The sequence below is a fragment of the Xiphophorus couchianus genome, chromosome 16 (genome assembly GCF_001444195.1).
Source record: "Xiphophorus couchianus chromosome 16, X_couchianus-1.0, whole genome shotgun sequence".
NCBI lineage: Eukaryota > Metazoa > Chordata > Actinopteri > Cyprinodontiformes > Poeciliidae > Xiphophorus > Xiphophorus couchianus.
This window is the reverse complement of record NC_040243.1, coordinates 14,860,585-14,885,168: the sequence shown is the minus strand read 5'-3', so window position 1 is coordinate 14,885,168 and position 24,584 is coordinate 14,860,585. Positions and strand designations below refer to the sequence as shown.

At 38.3% G+C, this 24,584-nt stretch overlaps 1 protein-coding gene and 1 long non-coding RNA gene across 8 annotated transcripts in view; one reads left to right on the top strand and one right to left on the bottom strand.

Moving 5' to 3' along the window:
* Positions 1-7,456, top strand: part of cacna1ia (calcium voltage-gated channel subunit alpha1 Ia) — a 160,405-nt gene extending 152,949 nt beyond the window's left edge. For 6 of the 7 annotated variants that reach the window (XM_028042220.1, XM_028042223.1, XM_028042221.1 and 3 more), the window contains 3 exons: positions 2,679-2,892; positions 3,392-3,630; positions 3,786-7,456. In XM_028042220.1, the coding sequence (XP_027898021.1) occupies positions 2,679-2,892; positions 3,392-3,630; positions 3,786-4,517 (1,185 nt within the window). In that variant the 3' untranslated portion in view covers positions 4,518-7,456. The remainder of the gene's footprint in view (positions 1-2,678; positions 2,893-3,391; positions 3,631-3,785) is intronic. The other variant, XM_028042218.1, reaches the window with a different exon arrangement.
* LOC114159942 (uncharacterized) lies at positions 6,006-23,947 on the bottom strand. The gene is made up of 3 exons (XR_003598689.1): positions 23,937-23,947; positions 22,273-22,274; positions 6,006-8,507 (listed from the first exon to the last, which is right to left on the bottom strand). It is a non-coding gene; the product is annotated as an uncharacterized LOC114159942 (long non-coding RNA).
* Positions 23,948-24,584: the final 637 nt, after the last annotated feature.

Below are 24,584 nucleotides of genomic sequence, written 5' to 3'. Positions count from 1 at the left end.
ATAGAAAAAACAGTAACTCAAGAGAGCTGGAAAAGATACCAAAAATACCATAACACACATACTCTCAGATGTAAACTGCCAAATGCCTGAAAGAGACCTGTTTTCTTTTTGTGGACATGTGCGGGGCTGTGTGTGCGTGTGTGTGTCCTCTCTGGCTGTGTGGATATCAGAATTGTACTGTAATATTATGTTTTGTTTTTGTTTGTTCATTGTGTTATGTTTTTATGATGTAAAGCACTTTCAACCACATGTGATGTACAGATAAACCTGATTTACTATAAAGTATATAATATAAAAGCCTGTTGATTTTAGCTTTACTTTTATGTAATGATTTCATTCATATTTTTCCGTTGTGTCTTTAATAGTTAGTTGAAGAAATATGAGCTTCCCTTCTCTAACAGAACTCCTTATGCAGCCTTTTTTAATTGAAAGGTTTTTAGTGATTTCCTTGGACATTGATAAAGACCTTTAATAGTTCACCTTAGAAATAATAACTGCAAATAGAAGTTTTCTGGATTACCTTGAGACAGGTGTTAACAATACTTCTGCTTTGTTTTATTTATAGTGATATTTCTACTATAAATATTGTGTTCTGAAGGCCTCTTTATCTCTTGCTCTGCATGTATCAGAATAAAATATCTTGTCTTTGAGGAGCCCACAGTCCCTAACCACTTCAGACCATCTCATGAATAAATCCTTGCCCCATGTTCCCTTTAGTCTCTTTTCCTCGCTGGTTCTCATGCCTACCTTTCTTTGACTTAGTCTCACTGTGAAGAAATTATCTGTTATCCTTCACCATTTTTCAGTCTTACATCTCTGGTAATTACACACCTGTCCTGCACTTTCCTTCAGCCCCTCTATCTCTGTCCCTTATCATTTTCTTTGTAGCAGGGTAATGCTTCTTGTTTCTGGATACCCAGATAAAGGTGCAATCAGAAAGTACGACTTTGATTATCTGCTTCTACTTTTTAGAGAATGATTGAAGAAAGAGGAGAAGAAGGGGGTTAATAAATGAGAAAATATAAACTGAGCATGGCATAGTTTAGAAATCATGTCATGCAGGTAGCATATTAATCTCTTTCCGGAGTCAAAATATGTTCACACTCCCCTGTAGGATGGAGAGCTCTATAACCATTATGCCTTACTGAAATACTGAGTTTATAGTTAATCTACAGTAAATTAATGAAAATCGATATACTGCTCTCTGAGGGGATGGAAACAGAACTGCAGTCTCACTGAGATACTGCTAATATACAAGTCCTTTTTTTATTACAAGGATGAAATAAAATCATTTAAGCAAAAGCTCATGTTACATTAACCCCATCACATTAATCCCATTATATCTACAATAACTTACAATTCCAGAATGATACATATTACTTGTGTTTTTGCTGTAAAGCAAATTTTAAATGTGCTATTCAGATGAACTTGAAGTGACTGTGAAGAAGGTTAAAATGTGATCAGGTTTTTAAACAACATCCCAAATTTGGACCTCTCAAGGAATACTGTTCAATCTGTCATTTAAAAATTAAAAGAGTTCTACTGCAAACTTAATAAGATATAGGCATGTTCGAAGGTGGGTAGAGTAGCCAAAAAGTCCTATTAAATGAACATTATTTACTTCTACTTGAGTAAAAATATATTGAAGTAATGCTTTAAAATGACTCGAGTAAAAGTAAAAAAGAATATGGTGAAAACCCTACTGAGTCTCAAATTCCTTAACTAGAACTGATCTTATTTAATCTGTGATATTCATGTAATCATGCAGACAAAATACAAAACTATGTTTCAGGTCTTTATACTAGCAAAAGTAAATCACCTGACTGCAAATTTAAAAAAATAAAATTGGATAGGAAAAACACACACGTCCAAAATTCAGTTTTCCACAACATAAAACTTTTGACACCGTTGCTTACATTCAGTAATGTCTGCATGTCCAGTGATCCACTATTTACCAAATATTCCTTTGACCCTCAAATGGCACAGCATGTTCAGCAGACAGAAAATAACATTAAAACAATTAATTAAATTTTTTCTTAAAATAATTATTTGAAAGCCATGTTTTGTTTGTTTCTTACTTCAAAATTATGGTACTATTTTATATTGGGCTGTCACATCAGAGCAGTAAAATACATTATTGGTTGTGGTTGTAATATGAAACACGTGAAACTGTATGTACATTTCTCCAAGACAATGTATATTAGAAACAGAAATTCCCCGCTTATTTTTTTCCTTATATCAAAACATTAACATGATAATAGCTGCTAATAATGATTTCCTACTGTTTAAGAGGCACTTAAATGAAAAGCCAGTGGAATGATGCAAATCAGAGGACATGTTTAATATCCGTTCAAAGCCTCAGGGATTGTTCTGTTCTCATTTTCTAATAATTTTGTTCTCACCCAGGAATTGTCACATTGCATGTACAATAGTTTAAGCTTGACTTGCCCCTTTGGAAAATCCATTAGACTTTATGGACCACGTTTAAGTGTTCTTATTTGTCATTTTATACATGTGACCTTTGCTTACAAGTTAAATGTCTTACTCCATAAATATAAGATTTTGATATTGAAAACTGGCTGTTTTTGAAAAAAAGTTCACATATTTATCTGCATTAACATAGATAATCACATTCATTCTTATTGAAGATTTTTGCACCTTTTCTTCTTCTCCTTTAGGGAAGGTGCAGCAGTAGCTCCCATAACTCTGATGAGGCCGATGGTGGAGGAGGCAGCCATGGAGGTGGTCATCAGACTGAGGAACAAGGTCAAGGTCAGGGGGTTTCCCTGCAATGCAGGGCTTCCAGCTCGGACACAGAGACAGAGACTGAACTGCAAGAGATGGAAATGCAAACATACCACACAAAGATGTGCTCACCTCTCTGCTCCCCTGGTCAGTAAATTCCCACAAGGCTGTTTTTGAAGAAAGTTCTGTTGCAATCTTACCATGATCAATCAAATGAATCGCAGTGTGGTTTGAGGTAATGTTTTGATTTGCTCACCACTTCATGAGTCCATTGAGAAAAAGAGGTAGGTAAAAACGTAATACTAAACATTATGATAAGTTTGGGATTGTTTTTGTTGAAGCAGTGCTTAGATTTAGATTAAACTGAGATATATAAATATTAATCTAAATTAAGTCAAAGTCAAAAACCAATACCAAACTGAATGCTTTACTGCAGTAATAAACCTCTAGAGTCGGAAAAACTGCTGGAATAATTTGCTCTTCTATATTCATACCTTGTGCTTATCATGCTTCCAGAATAGCTGTTAAATTAAAATAACCAAAATCTAATTTAAAATACATCGCTGAAGCAGATGACTTACACAGATAAAAGAAAGACTTCATGAAAAGAAGTCTAGAAATGAATCACTGTGATTCTCTCCTGAAGGTGGGATTTCCAGCATCAGCAGCAAGGACAGAGGCAAAGGAGACGAGGAAAAGGGGGCCAGTGGCATTTCTACCCTCTTTCATCTGCCTGCTGAGTTTTTCCACTCTGCAGGAGCAGCCATCTCTGTACCTTCACGCAGTCGGAGCCTGCGTTTGTCAAGAGGCCTCAGGCTGACCTCCCCAGCCTCTTGGGTCTCATTCCGCTCCCCTGGAGCCCCTCGAAAGATGCTCTGTGCACAAGTAAGCAGAGGGAGGTTACAAACTAAATAAAACAGTGGAAGAATAGCACATAGGGTGATGAGAAAAAAAAATGATGTGAGCAGTTGTACTTTTCAAAAAAGAAAACGTATTAGTCGATGCGTTCACTTTGTCTTTTCCACTCCTCCTTTCTCTAGTACCCATCCCACAGTGACTCGTCCCTTGCCACTGGTAGCTCTGAAGGCAGCCTCCAGACAACCCTGGAAGAAGGACTGAGCTTCAGTGTTTCTCCATCGCAGAACCTGGAATTGCCAATCCCAACAGCTTCCTTATCACCCATGTGCCCTATCTCACAGCCTGAAGACAGAATTACTATTTCCTCTCCACTTCAGGCCCTAAAGCCTAGGGTGAACCCTCCATCTTCTGTAACCCTTCTGGCCACCAGGGGACACCAACGGAGCCAGAGCAGTGGACGAGGCAGCACAAGCCCCGGCTACAATCGTGACGACTCCATTGACCCGTCAGATGAAGACTTGGGCATAGGCATTGGCTCGTCTATCGGTGGTTGTGGCTCCAGCCAAGCGGGCAACAGTGAACATTTATCAGAGGCGCTGAGCAGCATGTCACTGACATCTTTGCTGCCGCCTAGCACCATCCTATGCCCTGGAGGACAAGTAAAGAAGTGCAACAGCACAGGCAGCCTTGACAAGGGGGGTCTTCTGCTGTCTTCCCGGTGCAGGGAAGGCCGCAGGGAAATTATGGGAATGGAGCTAATGGACCCCCAGGGCTTTTTGGCCAACCCTTGGACAGGAGTACTAGGTGACAGCAGAAGAGGAGAGGGAACTGGAGTAATAAAAGATGCAGAGCACAGCTTGAAAGGGAAGAGCTCAAGCCAAACAACAGTGGGGTCTTGTCGAAAAAATAGATGAAACCTACTGTTTTGTTTTTCTTCGTCTTTCCATTTCTTGGAACTAAACCCATTGCCGTTCCTCTCACTCTGCTTCATCAGTGAGACACAGGTCTGATGAAACATGATGCTCGGTATTTCAACACCAAATCCTCACCTTGCCCCTCAGCATTTTTATAGACATTTTTGACAATTCCTGTATGTGCTATCTGGGGGAGTGGCGTTGGTTATGGTTGATGGTGCAGAATTGCCTCATAGAGTAAATGCCCATGGACAGAGGAGTGGCTCCTCTGCTGTCTTAGGAGATGTATTCCTGCAGGATCCGATGGGAAGTTGTGCTCACACTGAAAAACAGCAGTGTTTGTTTACAACAGGAAGTCAGCCGAGGAGGATGTTAGGAAGCTAAACCTTTAAGATGCAACAGCGAGTTGGTATTGCTCTGAAGCAGATTCCTCCTCTCTCTAATGGGTTGAGTTTATTGGGGTTGAAAATAAGAAATCTAATCCATTTCAAGAGACTCTGTTTAAAACTGTTTATGTCTCAAAGACAGGGCTACATTTAGGCTTGCAGAGGACCTACTGGGATGGAATACATCAAGGTGGAAAGTAGACTGGGAAAGGAAGGGTAGATGTAATATCTGTCTTTCCTGGCAAACCTTCAGCTTAGATCCGACTTAAATGTGAGGATGATGGAAAGTTCAGTGTAGTTCGGTCCGGGTCTGTGTTTGTGTTCCCGAGCACTGCCTCAGGTATCCAAGGCATGAATTAAATCATCCTCATTGCTGGCTGTACCACATTTCAGTGTTTCTGAAACCTGACTATAGGTCTCGACATTGTGTGTCTGTCAACTTGGTCGTCATGAAAATGGAAATAAATTGAGGGACAGTGGAGGTAAAACTGTGCATGAAGTGATTTGTGAAATTGGTTATTTTTCATTATATCTCCAGCATTTCTCACTCATAAACATGGAGGAATAAGTGTGAAAGAGAGGCAGGGAGAAAGGACTCAAAATCCTGTCTGAGAGCACCTAAGTGTGTGCATGAAGCAACTTTTTGTGCACTGAAATGGAGCTCTAAGTGCACTCTTTGTGACTGCACTCCTTTCTCAGCATCTTCAAGGATTCTAAATGAAAGGACCCTGTTGCAAAGAACCTTGACTGCATGATGGGATTGCATCTAACCATGATTTTTAAGCTATATACAGATGTGTACTAAGATTTCAATGTCGGGTGATAACCATGTGATTCCTATTCCACTATTTTTGTAGACAAGAGAATAGGCACGTTTGCGTATTGCCATTAGTTTGTCCTTATTGAATCCCTGCAGTGTCTTTGACTTGTCTAGGACTTTTTGTCTGCCAGAGGCTTCCAATTTTGTAAAATTTTTTTAACTGAGGGCGGTGCGTAAAATGACAAAGCAAAAAATTTCAAAGAAACGTGTGCGCTGAAGTGATTGTCCCCTGCACATTTTCTTATGGGAATACTTGCTCCTCAAGGACAGTTGTTTTTTTTTTGTCTTGGTTTCCCATGAGTTGAAGTCTGTGGACGATCAGAAATGGGAACAGCCATATTCACTCACCACTTGTGGACATTCTAGCTCACAAACATGGCTGCAACATTCTTTGCTTGTAGCCTCATGACTGAAAACCTCTGACAGCATAAACCATCATGATGAAAGCTTTAATTTTAGAGTTACATCACAACATATCGGTCATGGGCACCCTACTGCACCTTAAGCATGGTTCTGGGATTGCAATAGAGTATGCTACTTTATCACATGATACTTTGATGCACTCATCTTCTCCATCTCATTGTAGCAACCCTTTCTAATTTTATTGTTTAATTTAAAAAAAAAAATTACAAAGTTTTTTTTCTCTCTCTCTTTTAATGAAAACTTATTTTGGTTTCAGCCATTTAGAGTATTGCTTCATTCAAAAAGAGGATTCTGATGCCTGAGGTAGACTGTTGTTTTAAATAATAACCATAGTTTGAATTTTTTCCAAGAATGAACAAAACATGGAGGCGGTGTGGGAAAATGTGAGGTTTCAACCTCATTTATCATGCAAAATCACAATGATGACTATGTTTTATCATAAAGAGTTTGTTTTTAATGGGCAAGACAATTATATGTGTGAGAGGGGGTGTGTGCTTGTGTGTAAATAACTTCAGGTAAAGTGACTTGCCTTTCCCTGAAGTGTCCTGTTTGTCAGTGAAGAGGATACTTGTGGTATAAGGATGAAGATGAAAAGGAAAAGTAACCAAGGGCTGTTTTAGCTTCAAAGATATATTGTCTTATATCTTTTTAAGACGAATAGTTGTCAATGAACATGGCATCAAAAGGTTAAGCCTGACAACACAGCAATAAATGTTCCATGTATGTTCCCTGAGTAAATGATGTCAATGTGATTTTTATCTCCTTAGAACAACAGAATTCATGTGTCTGTTTTCACTTTTATTTGTCTGAAACACCCAATCGGAAAGCACCTCTGCCCTCTCAGATACCAGTCAAAGAAGAAGAGTTGGGCTCCAATTGGACAACTTGAACAAATGAGGTTATTAAACTCAGGTCGGGGGGTAAAAACCACTCGTAATATCTTATACAATAGCTGTGAAGTTGTGCTCAGACAGAATGCAAAGCAGAATTTTACCTGGTTTGATTCAGTTTTCACATTTTGCCCCGTTTCTATGTACTTTTAACAGCCAGACATGAGCTGTAACACCACATTAAATCTTTGTGTGAACAAAGTGTGCCTTTATACATTGTGCGTGCAACAGCTCATACTGAGTCTGATTTCAAAAGTTCCAGTAACTTAAGATGATTTTACCACGTTACCCTTATTCAGTCTTTTTTTCTAACTACCGTTTTTTAAAATATTGACCAGAGCCATTTTAAATTTTTCAAAAGATCTGGATATCTCTAAGGCTAACTTTAAGATCCAAAGCTATATGTACTAAAAAAAAAAAGATACCACTGGACACAGTTTATGCAAACTTTGGAACGAAACAACTCTTAGCAACTTGTTACAAAATTAATATCCAAATGATCCATTACTCATTAGCCCAGGTCACTGTACAAACATCAATGAAGCCTCATGAATCACATGTAAATCTTTTTTTTTTTTCAAAGAGTTGCAAACACAATGTTAAGAGTGTAAATCAGTACACATATTGCAGCTTATTATGTGTGATTATTTATGTGTAGAGTAATGCTTCCACCTCTACTACTGTCCTCTCAAAGTTCACTTGTTCTTGTCTGAACCTCAAATTACTTTTCAGAAATATTCTCCATATACACAAGTAATAACCAAGAATACACTTCCATACTCCTGTTCAATGTTTGTCATCAATGCCATCATGTGATAAGACTTGAAAGGCAAAAGATGTCAAATTTGACAGAAAACTAGTTTGTGACAGATCTGGTCAATATTGCCAGTTTTTCAAATCAGAAGTAACATTATTTGCTCTGATCAAATAGGCCCCAAATTTGAATTACCTCTCTGGCTACAGAGAAAAAGGTAGCATCGACAGCAGAGTTCCATATTTAAGTCTTGTCGTCTTGATTTTAGTCAAGTGAAGGCCAATACTGTGGATGCTGGAAAAAGTGAAAACCTTGTCAACAGGAGTCAAAATCTGTTAGCACAGCAGCATTCAGGTTGCAAGGATGGGCTCCCCCTCTAGTTGATTCGTTGAAGGTTTACTTGAAGGTAATTATTTGTTCAAAGAACATGGAAGATTACACCACATCATAAAAATAAAGGTTGGTTGGGACAGTTGGGAAAGTACAGTGTTAACAAATGATCCTGTGACCATATTAAGCATTGCTGCAGCTAAGTGGCAGCACTGTGAATCAACCTTAAGGTTTACAGTTAAAAAGTTCTTCCTTTTCACATAATTAAATGCATAGTCAAATATTGTTGAGCAAAGATCTTTAGATATCATAGATATGCAACAACATGAGGATTTTTGTGTAATCTCAATGTTTCTTACACTGCCACTTTATATTTTCAGTATGTGCCTTAGAAACTAATTTGCCAACATGTTAATTTATGTTTACATTTTTTTCATTCCAAATTTAAAAACAAAATTGCCAACCAAACAAGAAAGTAGCTGTACATTGTTGGCTTTCCCTTTTAACAACATTGAATATGTTATGGGAGTTTTAATAAATAAATAATTTTTTTCTGTTTCTGACAACCATGTTCAAAAACACTTAGAAACCCATTTTCGTCAACAGTATTTAATATGAAGGTACAAAGAAACTCAGCACGGCTAATGAACCACAAAAAGGTGTATTTTTAAGATTTGATTCAATGTAACATTTCACTGCAGAATTAGCTTGTAGTAATAACTTAGTTGTTTCCTAACTTTAATGGCATCAAGATTTGGAAAAATTTGGGTTTTTTCACAAAAAAAAGAAGAAGAAGTAAAAATACATCCATCGGTTTCATACAATTGCACAAATTAACTGTAGGATAGCATCAATTACCTTGTGCGATAACAGCCAGTATGTACATTGTAATTTACTCATTATCTCTTCTTTAAAGAGACTTTGTAAACACCTCTTTTTTCTCCAAAACTTCCGCTTGATTGATTATGTTAGGTGCCAACAAAGCTAAAAGGTTTGATTTGCAAAATGCATGTATCCAGTGTCATGCCTTCTACTTGTACTCAGACATCACAGCTTTCCAGTTCCAAACTGGTGTAATTTAGTTCTGCATTTAAAATGGCTGCAACACACATAAACTAGCAGACGAATTGCAGGAAGAAACTGTTTATGTACTCTGAAAGATTTATATTGTGTTCCTTAAGTTTTAGAACAATAATATTTATAAAATACAGAAAAATAGATTGTTGTCTTGTATTGTTAATGCCAATAGCAACCACAAAGTTTCCAAATCCTATTAATTCTTGCAACTACTTCTGAAACTTTTAGTATATCATGTAAAAATAGTGATGAATATAATTTTATCATGACAGGGACTTATTTATTCAGTACCTCTAACCGCCTCATGTTTGTCAGATTACAGCACCAGCTTTATTTAAGGCAATGTTTTGATTCAAATTACAAGATTTGAAAAGTTGGAGGTTTTTCTCAGTACTATGACCTCAGCTGGGAGTGATAATGGATTCTTTAGGTAAAGCCAGATGATTTTGATCTAAGTTATTTTTATTATTATTATTTAAAATGGCAACACATAACTATAAAACAAAGACAAGATTTTTTTGGAAATGTGTAATTATCAGTTTTTGAATTTCCTGTAGTTAGGTTTGCTATTTTCAGGATCTACTTTGTACTTAGGTCATAGTCAACCCAGGACCAAAACTGCTTTGCCTTCTGTCCAAACACACTTTCCAAGTGTATAATTCACAATTGTACATATTTATGTATTTTGAGCTGCATGTATGCATTGCTGCTAATGATAATGGAAATATAATTAGTATGCATCTTAAAAGAAAATGTACAAAGGTAATAGAAATGCCCCAATGTTTTTGACCGCTGCTATGGAACCACAAAAAAAAGGCAGTCTGAGTCAGCAACAGTTGTTTTGTTCCAGCACATGACTATAAAAATATAAAAAGATTGTTTTTCCATGAGATGTTATACGTCTACTCTTCATCTTCACAAACGTTATTTACATTGAAAGAATTGGTCCTGACAGCAGCTGAATCGGAACAGCTAAAAGAAAGAAACGGAAAGCTGAAGACAGGATGGAGACACAAGAGCAGGATGAGTCCAGGGATGACACGGACAGCTGAGTGAAGTTAACAAACAGCGGTGAGATGCTGCAGAAGAGGGAACTTCTGCAGACAGCTTGTCATCGGCAGCAGTGCCCAGCGGAGCCGTCAGCGTGAGAAAGCACATTAGGCATGCACACTGAACTCTGAGGTGTTGTTTACCTCACACCCTCGACCGGCCGGCCGGCCAGCCAGCCCTTTGCCTCATCTAACCTCTTGAAACCAGTTTTCCCTCCAGGCCGCTGTCCTTCAAATGTCACAGCAAGAGTGTGGAGTTATATGTGCGTGATGAGTGGAAGGTGTGTTTGCATCTTCGTTACTCTGAAAGTGTTTTTTTATATGTGCAGATTTCTGGATGTGTCAGTAATCTCTAAGGCTTTCTCAAGAAATGCCCTGCCATCTGACATTTTTGGGGCTTTTCCTCTGGTTTCCTTCTGTCTGAAAAGATTGTCCTCATAAGATACCTTCCTGCTGCACAAGCTCCAGTGGTGAGGATTTGATTACCTTCCCATGGCAACTAGAAGACTGGCTAAGACATGTAGCCCACTTGGATTTTTTTTCAAAAAGCAATTTGATTGAAAATAATCTGGTTTTGCCTCAGTAACAACCTTTGTTCTGCTAACATCAATATCTTAGAGCTGGAGAGGAGACCTTGGGCTAATAAATCTTGGTTAAACTCTTCAAGAGATGAAAATGGAAAAATATTTTTCCAATGAATCAGTCAAATGTAGCACGTCTGCATGGTAGAAAATTCTTCATGGTAAGAAGAGGTATTTGTGAAATCTCAGACAAAAAAAAAACATCTGCCATATTTACATATGCAAATCAAGAAAAGAAAGACCCAAAGTTCTAAAACTGTATTTTTTGTTGAGTATAAAAAGAGAGGAAACACAAAACATTAAATAATCTACCCCTATGACGCAACTAGAAACAGCTTTCCATAGCCTTTACTTAGTAGCAGATGTAGTATAAAAACTACATTTTTAGAATGAAAACAAATCTCACCATGGTATTTAAAAAATATGGTTCCCAAAGTGAAAATAAATTTGCTCACATTATTAAATTGAACAATAATTTAATAGTGTGTATTCACATACAAATGAAGTCACTTCATTTGTATATAGTTAAAAGAAATTTAATAATGTATAGCATTTGTACCAAACAGAACAAACACAATGAGTTATGATCCAAATCAGACAAAATCGCATAAAGAAAAGGAAACATTTTCTGAAAGTACTCAGGAAATGAGTGAATTTGTAATCTCAATCAACAACAGTTACTGGCACAAACGGATTGCAACTGGAGTGGGATTCCGTCCATAATTGGGTCCATTTCACAAAAAGCACAACAAAATTTATGCCTCAAATGATGGGTTGCAATAGAGAGAAGGAGCTGGTCAGCTGACCTTGGAGCTCTTGGTGGGCAGTAAGTCTGTGATACAGGCGCGTGCTTCCCCATGCAGTGTCCTAAAAACTACAAGTTACATTTCAAATTTGAATTTATGTATGAAGGGCAGCTAGTTCTATGATGTGAAATTCAGACTAATGTGAGAGGGTACAAGGATTTCTGTTTTTCTAACTTAAATTTAAGGCTACATGGTTTTTAAGTTTAATTATGTAACTAAGAGGCATTCATTCACAGAGCTGTGTTAGGGAAAATAATCACCTTGGTACGATGTGACTTACAAGTAGCAAAGAAAACAACAATTCAAGCCGTCCTTGTGGAAAATCAAACAGAAAAGTAGTTGATGATGCTCTATTAAATCATACCATGATAGTTAGAGACTCTAAATAAGATGCAAACTGTTTGAGTACCAAGCCAAGTACCCCCACCCAGCGCTGCTGATGTTCTGAGCTCTACAATATCAAATGCGTCTCTGAGATTTTACAGCATCAAAACCACAGAGTTCTTGATATCCACAGACCGCAGTTAATCTTTCCATCATATTTACTCAGCCAGCCAAATTCAGCTCTCATTGTAAATAATTAAAGAGCCCAACAAAGTTGGTTAATATCAAAAGGAACGCATGAAATTAACTGGAATTTGGTTTGTGTTGCTTCTTTTCTTCTTCTTTGAACGAGTTTAAAATGTTTTGTCATGTCAAGATTTTGATGTCTGCATTTTTATGCAGAAAACCTTCAGCTGCCAACCATTGATATTGGGCCAACACACCAAAAGAGCTCCATAATATTATTGTGTGGTCTTCAGTCTTTTTCAGTAGTTTAATGCGGGAGATAAAATTCAGCGTTGGCCGATTAATAAGTAATATGAGCAGGCAGTATATGACCTGCCATCTCAAACAAGTAGCATTGACTCTAAAACTGATATACTGGGCAGCGGTTGAACTATTTTATCCATGGGGAGCAGAAAATGTTGAGGGTCAGTGAACAGGGTGGGAATTTCTACAGAGAAATGTTGCTGTGTTTTGGGGGGGTTTCACCCTCCTATGGCTGAAAATGAAGATAAATGGCTGCCATTCTTTTCCTTAATGCAGAAAGGAGGGGCTATTATTGTGGAAATGCAGCTCCTAAATGCACTTCTCCAACTTTTTCTGTGTGTGTGTTTTTTTTTTTTTTTATTCAATTATATCAGCCTGCCCAACATTTACCCAACCTACACACCTGAGATCCGTGCACAAATCAAGGCCGTGCATGGAAAACCAGCCCCTGTCAGCTGTCAAGGCTAAGTGTCCAGGGAGTTGTCCAGACCCGCTGATCCTATCTCAGGCTCTGGGAAGAGAGCCAGATAAGGCAGGTCGAATGGGCTGCACAACAAAAAGAAAGAATGGCATGCCAGGAAAAGAAGGGGATTGCATAAATCAAACTAAATAGCTTTCAATCACGAAACGACACTTAAATTCAGTGTAGGCAAATGATATGATTTTATTTGTGCTATTTCTGTTCTTTTGCTCCGTGTTCTCGCCCTCTTCTCTGTGGCTTCAGAATGAAGGTGCTGCAATTTCTTCATTGCTCCCAATCTGCTCTAAATTTAAATAAGCAGCTCTCTGGCCTTCATGAACTCTGGCACAATTTGCATCAGTGCCTGTGTGAGTTGATTTCCCTGCGTCCCCCCTCTTCTCCTTCACTCACACTAACAAAAGAGATCCATTCGCTCATTGCACCTGATTCTCAGAGGAAAGGTGCCTGTCAGCACTAATGGCTGAAGCTTGTTCCCTAACAGGCTGCGTTCCCCCACCCGTTCTCACTCTCATTTTCTCAGTTTCTTTTGCTTTTTTTTTTTTTTTTTTTTTTTTTGCCTGAGGCAGCTGGGAAAGAGACGCAGTGACATGTTGAAACCGTGGGACTTGGAGCAGCACTGACACTGCTACTTTCAACATGATTGACTTGTTTTCTGAACACCTGGTCTGGTGTTGTGTAAGAGAATACAGACAAATATCATAGTAACAACGCTGAGCAACTGGTTTGTGCTTTGAAAGATTTATCTGAAGCAAGCGGTTCTGTCGCACCCAATGACGGGAGTGTCTGTTGCAATAGCTAAACTTGAAAAACCTGGCTTCCATCTCTCGGGCTTTGTTTGACTTTAAGACGCTCCACTTTTCCTTTACATGAAAACCAATTTCAAGGTTGAGAAAGCTGAGAATTTGGAAGGTATTTCCATTTTATTTTTAGTGTTGAGGAGCTGAGGGCTGCAGAAAAGGTGCTAAACATTATGTACCTTTAAACAAACAAAATGTAAATTCTTTTGACTTAACGGATTAAATCAAAAGAATGATTTAATCAATGGATAACCTTGAAAATACCGTATTTCCCACACTATAAGGCGCACCACATTATAAGGCGCACCTTCAATGAATGGCCTTTTTAAAACTTTTTTTCATATATAAGGTTCACCACATTATAAGGCGCATAGAATAGACGCTACAGTAGAGGCTGGGGTTACGTTATGCATCCATTAGATGGAACTGTGCTAAAGGGAATGTCAACAAAATAGTCAGATAGGTCAGTCAAACTTTATTAATAGATTACAAACCAGTGTTCTGAAAACTCCGTTCATTCCCAGGAACTTTTCCTCGATTCAATAAACACGTAAAAAACAGTCTGATACTGTTACGGTAAATCAAATGTTAGTGCGATCACAGTATATATCCACTTCCGCACCATTGATTCGTTCATGTTAAATTCTCTCGCTGCTGCTCTATTCCCGTGTTCTACTCCGTGACTGATCGCCTTGAGCTTAAACTCTGCGTCGTAAGCGTGTCTCTTAATAGGAGCCATTTTGGGGTCTTTACACAAAACCCAGCTTGCACCGCGCGCTTCTTCTTCTAAGGGGGAAAATGAAGTTGGCGGCTCCTTACCGTAGTTGCGAGACCTGTTGTGGCTCAATACTGGTCCATACATAAGGCGCACCAGATTATAAGGCGCACTCTCAGCTTTTGAGAAAATTGAAGGTTTTTAGGTGCGCCTTATAGTGCGGAAAATACGGTACACAACTATTAAAAACAAACATGCTACTCCCATTCTCTGATACAAAGTTGATTGGTACAACTCTGACTGCATTTTCTAAATATAAAAAAGGACTAAAACTTGCTACTGAAATATTGTCTCTCTCCCTGGATATTGAGCTGTTAGCATAACATGATAGTCATGCTAACAGCAACAGTGCCTTCAGTCTGACTTCTACCACAGACTATTCCGGTAGAAGTCAGCATCACAATCCACAGCAACCAGACGTGCAAACTGGTTAAGCTACTCCAAAACAATATTACTTTTTAATAATGGCTTAAAAAGTAAGCCATTATTTCTTATCTAGATCTGGGAATATGACTCTATTTAGGCGTACATCATCCTGACTCACAATCTCACTCTCAGTAACTCTTAAAAGGTTGCAGAAAATGAACTGGTATTTTCAGAAGCCACAGTGAGTACAAAATGTTCCCAAGGTAGGTATAAATTGATACATTGTTCTGTAACAGTCCTGCCGCAGACAAAAGGAACCAATCAATGAAGTCACATCATCTGTTTTTGGAAAGAAGCAGAGTGTGTTAACCATCTGTATCAGTCGCTGAAGTTTTCAAATCAGTAGCAGCCATCTTCTTATTTCCTTTGATTAAGGTTTTTTCTTTATCTTAAATGCAATATTGAAATACATTTTTTTCTTTATGGGGATTCTCTGAGTACTTTGTAGGAACATCTTAGTTTTCGTTTAAAAAAAGTTTGTGCATCCACAGAAGCAATTTGATCACTTTTTATATGTACTGTTAGTTTATCCAATACATTGCTGTAATTGCATCCTTTTTGTTGGTCCCTCAAATTTATATGAACTCATTGAACATTACTGAGATTTGGGCGATGCGTAAATGGGAAGATCTTAGTTTTAGCTATGCATATTAAATACTCTGATTAACCGATCATTCATAGGACGGCAAAGATGTATTACTTAGTACATATTTTACATTTTTGTATATAAATATATATTTCAATAAACGTGCGCAATGTGGTAAAAAAAAAGAAAACGGATAGATTTTTTTTCTCTTTTTTACTAATATGTCAGTGTTGCCAGGTTTTTCAAAAAATAAAGCGTTTAAGACTGAAACTGTTGGATCCTAAAGGAAATTCCTTTATCACAGATGGCTCTTAACGATAAGACATGCTGGCTTTGGCCTCTAATGCATGCTGTGCTACGAGTTTATTGAGAATGATAATAGAACTGTGAACATCAGCTTGTTCCAGTCAGACATGCTGGAATTTGCATGATGCATGACACAAGGTTGCAACGAAGGACAAACCGGGGAGACACTCGTGACTTTCAAACATTCTGAGTTTGTCTGAATATATTATAAACACACAGTGGCCCTTACCATGTGCCTAAAATTTTGATCAGAGCTGCATTCTAGAATCAAGACCCACACAGAATGCCCATGAAGACATTTATAAAGCAACATAAACATATACAATTTCATAGAAAATCTCAACTTTTTCCCCCCTGTATTTAAAGAATCAGTGTTATCCATTTCCAGTCTGACAATTAAGGCTTTAACTTCATTGTCACACCTTGTTTATTTCTAATATATTGGTCATTGCATTAGTGAATAAATAGCATATTCTTGGGCTTCATCTCGGAGCTTCAGTCCCAGCTTGGTTTCCTGCCCACTCAGCTCCTTCAGACTAGCAGCAGCAGCAATTAGCAAACACCTGGTGGAACTGCATGTGTGCTGAGTTTATCATACGAACTACAACACTCCTAAAATTGGCTGTAAACTGCATCATTGGAGAGCATGGAGCAGTATTGTTGCGATATGCTGAAGGGGGAGTCTTGGAAAGGGTAGAAGGTTCTTAAAGGGACAGTGGCTAATTTCAAAGGGTCATACACAGCCATGATGCAAAGTGAAATTTCATTTTAGTTGTTTTTGATTTATGCAACATTTTCATAACAACTGAAGGCACCATATTGATTGTGCTGTAGTTGTTATGTGCTATTACTGCGTTTCTGGAAAATATATAATACGTCCCCTTTAACATGAAGTCCGGGTTTTATTCATTTTGTCCCTGAGAGCCAAATTATGCTCACTATGGAAACAGCAGACCTCTCCTCACTGTTTTCTTCACATCGAGCTTTGTTGATTTTTTTTTTCTTCTGCTGCTCATAGTCTGACCCTTCATTTTCTTTATCTGTTGTGCGTTTACCCTGGCTCTCCTCCCCCTTGACTACATCCCTGTGGGCGTGTGCAGCCAATGCGGTAACAAATGTCTAGGAGGCACACAGACTCTGCAATCTACTTGGCCTCTGGTGTCCATAGAGCTGACTGGGAGGTATGAATTAGGCATTACATGCATTTGATGTGTCATGCTGAATTACACAGAGACAACAAACATTACTGGACTGCAGGTGTGAGTAATTCTACCAGAAGTGGGGGTTCTCAAAAACAGAACAAAGCCGAATGGATTGCAGGTTCAGCGGGTGGTGGCCATGGGTCTCTGCTGTGAGTTTCAATACTGGAAATTAACAGAGCTATATATTTTTTTCTTGCACATTACACACAGCCGTTGTGTTCTGCCTCACAAGAGCTGTGTAAAGACCTACTGTATAGCGGCACTGTAGTTGATCACCTCCCCCTGTCAAGTAACTGAACGTGTTGTGTGTGTGTTCCCCTCCCAAAACTCCTTCTTACAAGTCTTTATCTGCCATCTCTGTCACTTCATGTATCACTGCAATTAGTCGCTCTGCTGAGCAGGCAGGTCCTCACTGAGAGAGTATTCCTCCTCGATTAGAGAGCTTGTTTCCCATGGTTATTTTACAGTTTTCTGCACATGAGCTTGTTCAAGTGTGTTTGTGAGGTAGCCTTTAAAGCAACCGTAGCCGAAAATGAATTTGTTTTTTAGGAACCTGCTGATTGTTAAGTCTTCTTGTCTTGTGTGAAAGCTGGGATCAAGAACCCACCTGCCTCCTTTTGTACCCAACGCTGCAATTTATCCTCACTGTCTCTAGGTCTCTGTTCACAGAAAGTGCCAGTATCGCTGACAGACAGAGCCGGTCGGGAGACTAAGAGAAAGACAGCAAGGTAGCAGGGTAGACAGCGCTATAGACAGGACAAAAAACAGGTGGAAAAAGATGAATGAGCTTGAATGCAACTGAGAATGCATAGAAAAAAAGATGCCAGAACGTTTAAGGGAGCATCAATAAAACAAAGTAAAGACGAATGTGCTATTATGCTATAGTGCAATCTTCAAAGGCTATTTCGTATCTGAACATATGCTGTGTATCCACAGGAGCTCGGGAGGTGAAACCAAAGCCAACACTTCTTGCACAGGATCCATCCACCTTGGAAAAACATTTTGGCATGCATGCTTTTTAAAAAGGAGAGTGAGACGACATGAAGAGTCTGGAAACGGTGTAGATAACAGAGAAGCAGGAGCCTATTTATACTGAACACCCAGTGTTGGTCACAACAACCAATACTGTAAATTAGATCACTCAATATTTTGAAAAATTAATCTGCAGATTCTTGGTTTTATGTTGTTCCTCAGACTCAGCATAAATACACTTTAAACTTTATATTACTTTGATACTACAGAAACTTCAAAGCCTCTAATAAATACTAAGAAATCATTCCATGCAGAAGTAAAGGTAAAGGTAAAGGTAATTTTATCTATATAGCACATTTTCAGCAACAAAGCAATACAAAGTGCTTTACAGGAATTAAAAGGAAATACAAACAAAATAAACCAAAGGAAAGAGCAAAAGAAGAAAAACCTAATAATGTTGATCCAAAGTAAATAAACTAGACATTCCTATTCAGGGTTGCTATATAAGTATAAGTAAGTATCCTCTGGTCTAATTCCTTTAAGTACTCACATTTAACCTTCTGCTGAAAGCAAATAACCAGAATGTCTCAGTGGTATTTATGAGCAGGGGAGGAAACGGTTACAGCAAGCATAACCCGTTGAATTATTTATATCAGAGGTTAACCTCTGCTTCAAGACACAGTGGAGTAATTAGTGAACTTTTCCATGAATGTTTTAAAGTTTCAAATGAGAATAAAGATTATTATACTTTTCTTACACTATTTCTACTATTTTTCTTCTAGAAGAAGCTTTGACTTAAGCAGCTGAATGCAAAAAATGTCAATGAGGGGGAAAAAAAACATATAACACATAAAAATTAAAAAAAAGAGTGTGAAAGAAAGATGGGATTCTGTTGAAAATTCAGAATGTCTCAAAATTTACATAATGATGACAATGACATCATAATTGCTTTTTCGCATTCCAAAATATACAGCATATATTTAGTTTTATTTTTAAATATAAAACCAAATTAAATGGAATTGCTCAAATCCAGCACCTTAAAATTTTAATCCTCAGAAATATGCATAAACAGAAAAAAAAGCATATGATATATGCATCAAGCATGAATGGTCGGGTATTTTTTTTTATAAAAGTGCCATATTAATCCTTACAAAAATACAAAGATTTGCTTTGCTCTGGAACCTGTTCAAAACTTACTAGTGGTGCTGTACTAGTACTACTGTATTCTGCACAACACTGTAAGTGAGGTAACACGCGGTGCTTCTAAGAAATAACCATTTGCTAGGCAACTGCACTAAAAGCTCTTGAACGTTTTCAAACATCACACGCTCTAGCAAGCTCCAGAGTCTGAAGGCTGGAGAAAGAAAACATACAAATTGTTCCTACATTAGCAGCACCTAAACAGACAGTCTGCTTGACTGTGGGTGGACAGCCTCTTTTTAACTTCATGACCTGCAGAGTGAAAACTTCATTTCTGCTGAGGTTGGCAAGACCCTAAAAAAAGTTTTGCAAATATTTGCCCTCTTGACATGATGAATTTTGTACGTCAGTCGACCTTTCCTGTGCTACCATGTACTGTAAGCACATTTGCAAACTGGCCTAATCCTTTTATCTCCTGTCTTTGCAATGCTTGCTGTTATTTCCTGTGTCTCCTTGCGTGTTAGGGAGTTTTACCTGTTGCGCTTTTCAGGCGAGTTTTGTGCCTCAGTGGGAGAGTGTGCTGTCTGCTTCACTCTTTTGCAAAAACTATAAAACATCCCTCCAAATGTTTTAATTTATGCGCTCCAGTCGCTTCATGGCCACAAGTATAAAAAAAATAACTACAATGGATTCTAATGTAGCATCATAATAAGATGCCGCCTCTGCAATAAGTCACATAGTAAATGTTCCTCCCCCACTAAATACTCCATAGTCAGCCATTAGTGGTGTCATAGCAAATTGGAAGCGATTGGGACCGACAGCAACTCAACTATGAAGTGGTAGACTGCGCTGAAGTGTGCAGTGTGCCGAAGTTGTCAACTTTATGCAAAGTGAATGACTGTAGAAATTCAAACTTTATGTGCCCTTCAGTCTAGCTCAAGGCAATTTGTAGAGAGCTTCATGGAAAGGAATCCATAAACGAGCAGATGAATCAAAGTCTTGCTCAGTGTTTCTTATCCCTGGTCCTCAAGGCACATTGGTCTGCATGTCTTAGATGTTTTCCTGCTGCAACACACCTGATTCGGATGATTGAAGTTCAGCAAAAGTCATCAATCAAAATCAGGCGTGCTGGAGCAGGGAAACATACAAAACATGCAGGGGGCAGTGTGCCTTCAGGACCAGGGTCGAAAAACACTGCCTTACATCACCAAGTGCTGTGAAAAACATTAGACACAGTGGTGTAAAGCATGTCATAAATGGACTCTAGAGCAGTGGAAAGTTGATGTTTAGAGTACCGTTAAAACAAAATTACTGCACACACTAAACTGAAGAACAACATACATACTTAGTTTGCTAAGTATTTATGAATATGTATTTGATTTCATGAAGTTATTTCTACACTTTTGTAGTCCTTTCTTTACTTATAGAATAAAATTAAGTTGATGCAAAACTTAAAATCATGTTTTCAAACAAAGTACAATAAATAACATACAATTTTGGCATGTCTAACAGCAAGGTTATAAATTGCAGAAGCTCTAATCCAAATGTATGAGTACACCATCCTGGACTGTAAAACAAAACTGGTTAAAAAAAAAAAGGCTACTATTCTGTGAGCGATCACTGTTGGGGATTAAAAACTGTGGCGGGGAAATCTGTTTAAATATCACTAAACTCATTTATCCATTGTTTTACAGCAACTGCTGCAGAAAAAAAAAAAAAACAACCAACACAACCACAAATTTATTTGTGTTGTAAAAAGAATGCAAAACCTACTTTACTCTTATTTGAATTCATTTGAGTCCAAATAAAATCCCAATTTGGCCTTTCAGATGGGCTCAATCTTATTTAGGCATGGCGGTGTGACAGATCGTTTTCAGGATGTCTGCTTTATTAGTTGTGTGGTCCCAGCGGACTCTGCAGGCTAATTTGCTTGCTTTATTAGTTTTACAAGAGTTGGCAAAATGTAGCGTGACCCTGCGCTGCTCTCTCCAGGGGGATGCATCTAGTTGCAGATACATTGTACTTGCAAGCTCCTACTTTGTGGCAGATGCTCTCCCTCCCGCACATATGGTATGAAGTCAGCTGAGAAAAGGCTAAAGTAAATGTCCATTTCTGTTTGCTACCATGTATGCTTGGGGGGGAAAGGATGTAAATCGCAACCTGGTTTGGGCCATGCAGTAGCATTGCTCAGCAACACTTTGCATCCATATGTTGTTTAAAGTTTTATGTTAAAAGGCAGCATATGTTATAAGCATTTAGTAGTAACCTGGGAGTGGGTAGATTATTGCCAGTAGTTGGGAACTGTGCAAAAGCCTCAAGTAATGACTCGTTAAATATTTTATGCACCCAAGCTGCTTCTTTTAATCTTTTAAACTGGTCCTGATTAATGCCTCTTTAGATTTTCAGAAAGTATTTAAGTTGTTTTCTTAGAATATTAAAGAAGCATGCACTTCTGCCTTACTCTATTCACATGACTTTTTTTTCTTTGGTACTGAACTGTTAAAGCATAGGTTGAAACCAGATATTTGCTAACTCTAGATAAAAAATTGCCTTTCCATCTGTCTGACATTAAACCAGATTAAACCTTTGCTGTTTTATATGAGTCCAGACCAAGATTAGATGCAAGAATAATATAAACACATGACAGATTTATTTAACTTTTAAATAAATCTGTTTTTTAAGTTTTAAATAAACTGAAAGAGTTGGCTCAAATGTTTTTTTGAGCCAACTCATTTATACTAGTTCTAGCATGCTAGTTTTAGAATATGCTAAAACTAGCACGAATGCTAGTTCTAGACTAGCACTCCTGAGCATACGCACTAGAACGTACAGTATGTAATAATTCAGTCAAGTTTTTTTGACTGACTAGCTTAGATTATTTTTTCTTTCATCTAACCAGCTTCCTCCTTTTTTCTTCAAATATTACAATAGTCAATATGTCCAAACACACCAGAGCCAGACTTTCAGTATCATCAGACCATTGGACAGGCTTCCAAAAATGATAGTCTTTGTCCTTGTTTACATATGGGACTGTCTGCTGAGAGTTGAGTCTTTCTAAAAGACCACAGTGGCAAATACCCAATTGTTACAAAAATTGTATTTCATAAAAACTTTCATAGCATTCAGCTTAGACATTGCCACATCTGGTTAAGTTTTTTCTGACACTTTTTCTCGAATAGCCTCATAATTCAGCAACCCACTTTACTCTTAACAGTATTCAGTATGTCTCAGTTTTCTTTACATAATCTCTGTGTGTTACTTGTGTGGGTTAAACTGTACTACAGTAACCCCATAGCGGACAGAGATTTTTTTTAGGCACCCAGGATTTAACTGAGACAAGTGAACCAACCGTTTCCACTTAACAGGGTAATACAAACGCTCAAGGAGAAGCAGAAAAAAAACAACAAAAAAAAAACTCTGGTAATAATTCTAAGTTGTTTCTATCCACATTAAGCATAGCTGAGCCTCACCATCATCTCAATTGCTTTAATGAAAAAATTACCAGAAGAGATCTGCAATACATAGAAAAATCAAATGCAATCATACTCGTGTTTTTTTGCATTTAACAAAGAAACGTAGTGAATAGCTTGCAGCAGCAGCTGATTCAAACCATGTCAAATGAAGCTGCGTAGCCTTATACGTGTTCAATTTTGCAATTGGTTTCAAATCTGAGGTGTGTCCAAAAAGAACCAGCTTAACTAGAAGAAATTATGTGAGACCAATCAGCGCAAAGAACATAATAATAACACAACTCATTGTCTCAGAACAGCGATTAGCTTGGTTTTTCATTAGGCTTAGAGCACGTTATGCCAAGGTCCAAGTAATGTCTTAATGCAAAGTAGGTGAGTTATAAAGATCAAACGTTACAATTTTCCCCTAATGTTGTCTGTGGAAACTGCTGAGCAATTACGCTCAATATAAGCAAGTGCATGTCTGGCATGCATGTTTGTCTCTGTGAGCATTAGCTTTCTAGAGAAGACCAGGTCCTGCAGGTTGTGAGGTGAGAGTCAGGTGTTTGCCGAATTTTCCATTTCAGTGCACATCAGTGCAAATGTCAGTACACATCGGCTTCAGTCTCCTAGAATGCAATAGGAAAAAATTAAATACATGTCTGCACCCGACTGACTTGCAGCCTAACGGCTACCATCTATGTACACAAGTAATATGTTTTGTAAATATATCTCAACAACCCTAATTTATTTAGCCATACACCAGTTGCATAAAAACTATAGAACCTTGTGAGGGAGTAAGAAAACCAGCTGATGACAAAACAGGGATGTAGTGCCTGAACTCACTTGCCTGCTCTTCTTTGTTTCTCTTCTTCTCTGTCATCCTCTACATTACCGCTGTGGTGTCACTAGCAGGGGCAGCAGGAAGAGGGCAGAGTAAATCAGCCGAGAGGAGGTCGGCCTCGCTCAGCGGCCAGCATAGGTAATATCCTTGCAGGGAACGAGTCTGGTACTGATTTGCATGATTAAACAGCATCCGCCAGACAACCAGGGTTTCATTACTCATCATGGACACACAGAGGATGATTAGAGAAAAATAAGCAGAGCTCCACGCACACACAAGCGCAGATGTAAACACTGACATGCAGAGACACCAAAATACTGTATATCATAGTAATGCCATATGACAGCATTTGCACCTGAGCAGGAGCAAAGATGAAACCTCACAAACACACACATTGTCCTACCAGTTTGAAACCCAAGGATGCTTAAATCTTAGAGCAATTAAGAAGCTACGTCTTTGATAGGCAATTTGTATAACATCCTGGCTCGTCAAACTTGTTTGTATAATCTCACTATTGTGCACAGGGCATCAGTAATCAGGTACATGACTGATCTCTGTACCAGGTAAGACAGGGAATCAATAGGGAGCCTGTGAAACCCTGAATCGATGAAAGGCCAAAGGATTCAGAATACATAGGCCGCCCTCTAGCATCCCTCCATTATTTCACGTTGTTAGGGCAGTCCAGCAAACTTATCAAATATGTTGTTTTGCCAGAAAGATAATTTCATTGTGACATCTGTCGAGATATACATCAGCGATTATCCACTCCTTTCCTTGGTAAGTGCGGGCATTTTTCCTAACTGCCAGGATTGTCTGCCCTCTCCAAGCACTGCATAGATCAATAGGTGGTATGCAAATATGTTGCAGAGACAGCAAACAGTTTGTCAAGACTTAAAAGCTCACAGGAGATAGATACTATATGCTTACTTTGAGCCAAACATGCAAACATGATACAGTGTGTGCAAAAGGCAGTATCAAAAGGCAAGGGCTAGTTTGAAAAAAAAAATGCATTTTTAAAATTAGGTTTTGGGGAGTTGCTGAAAGCAGTCAGTATCTTACGGTGGCCGACAGGTGCAAATGCGCAGCAAAAGAGAAAACATGCAAACAAACAAAAAACACGCGCACAAATTAAATGCAGCAAACAAAAAGAGAGACGCAAA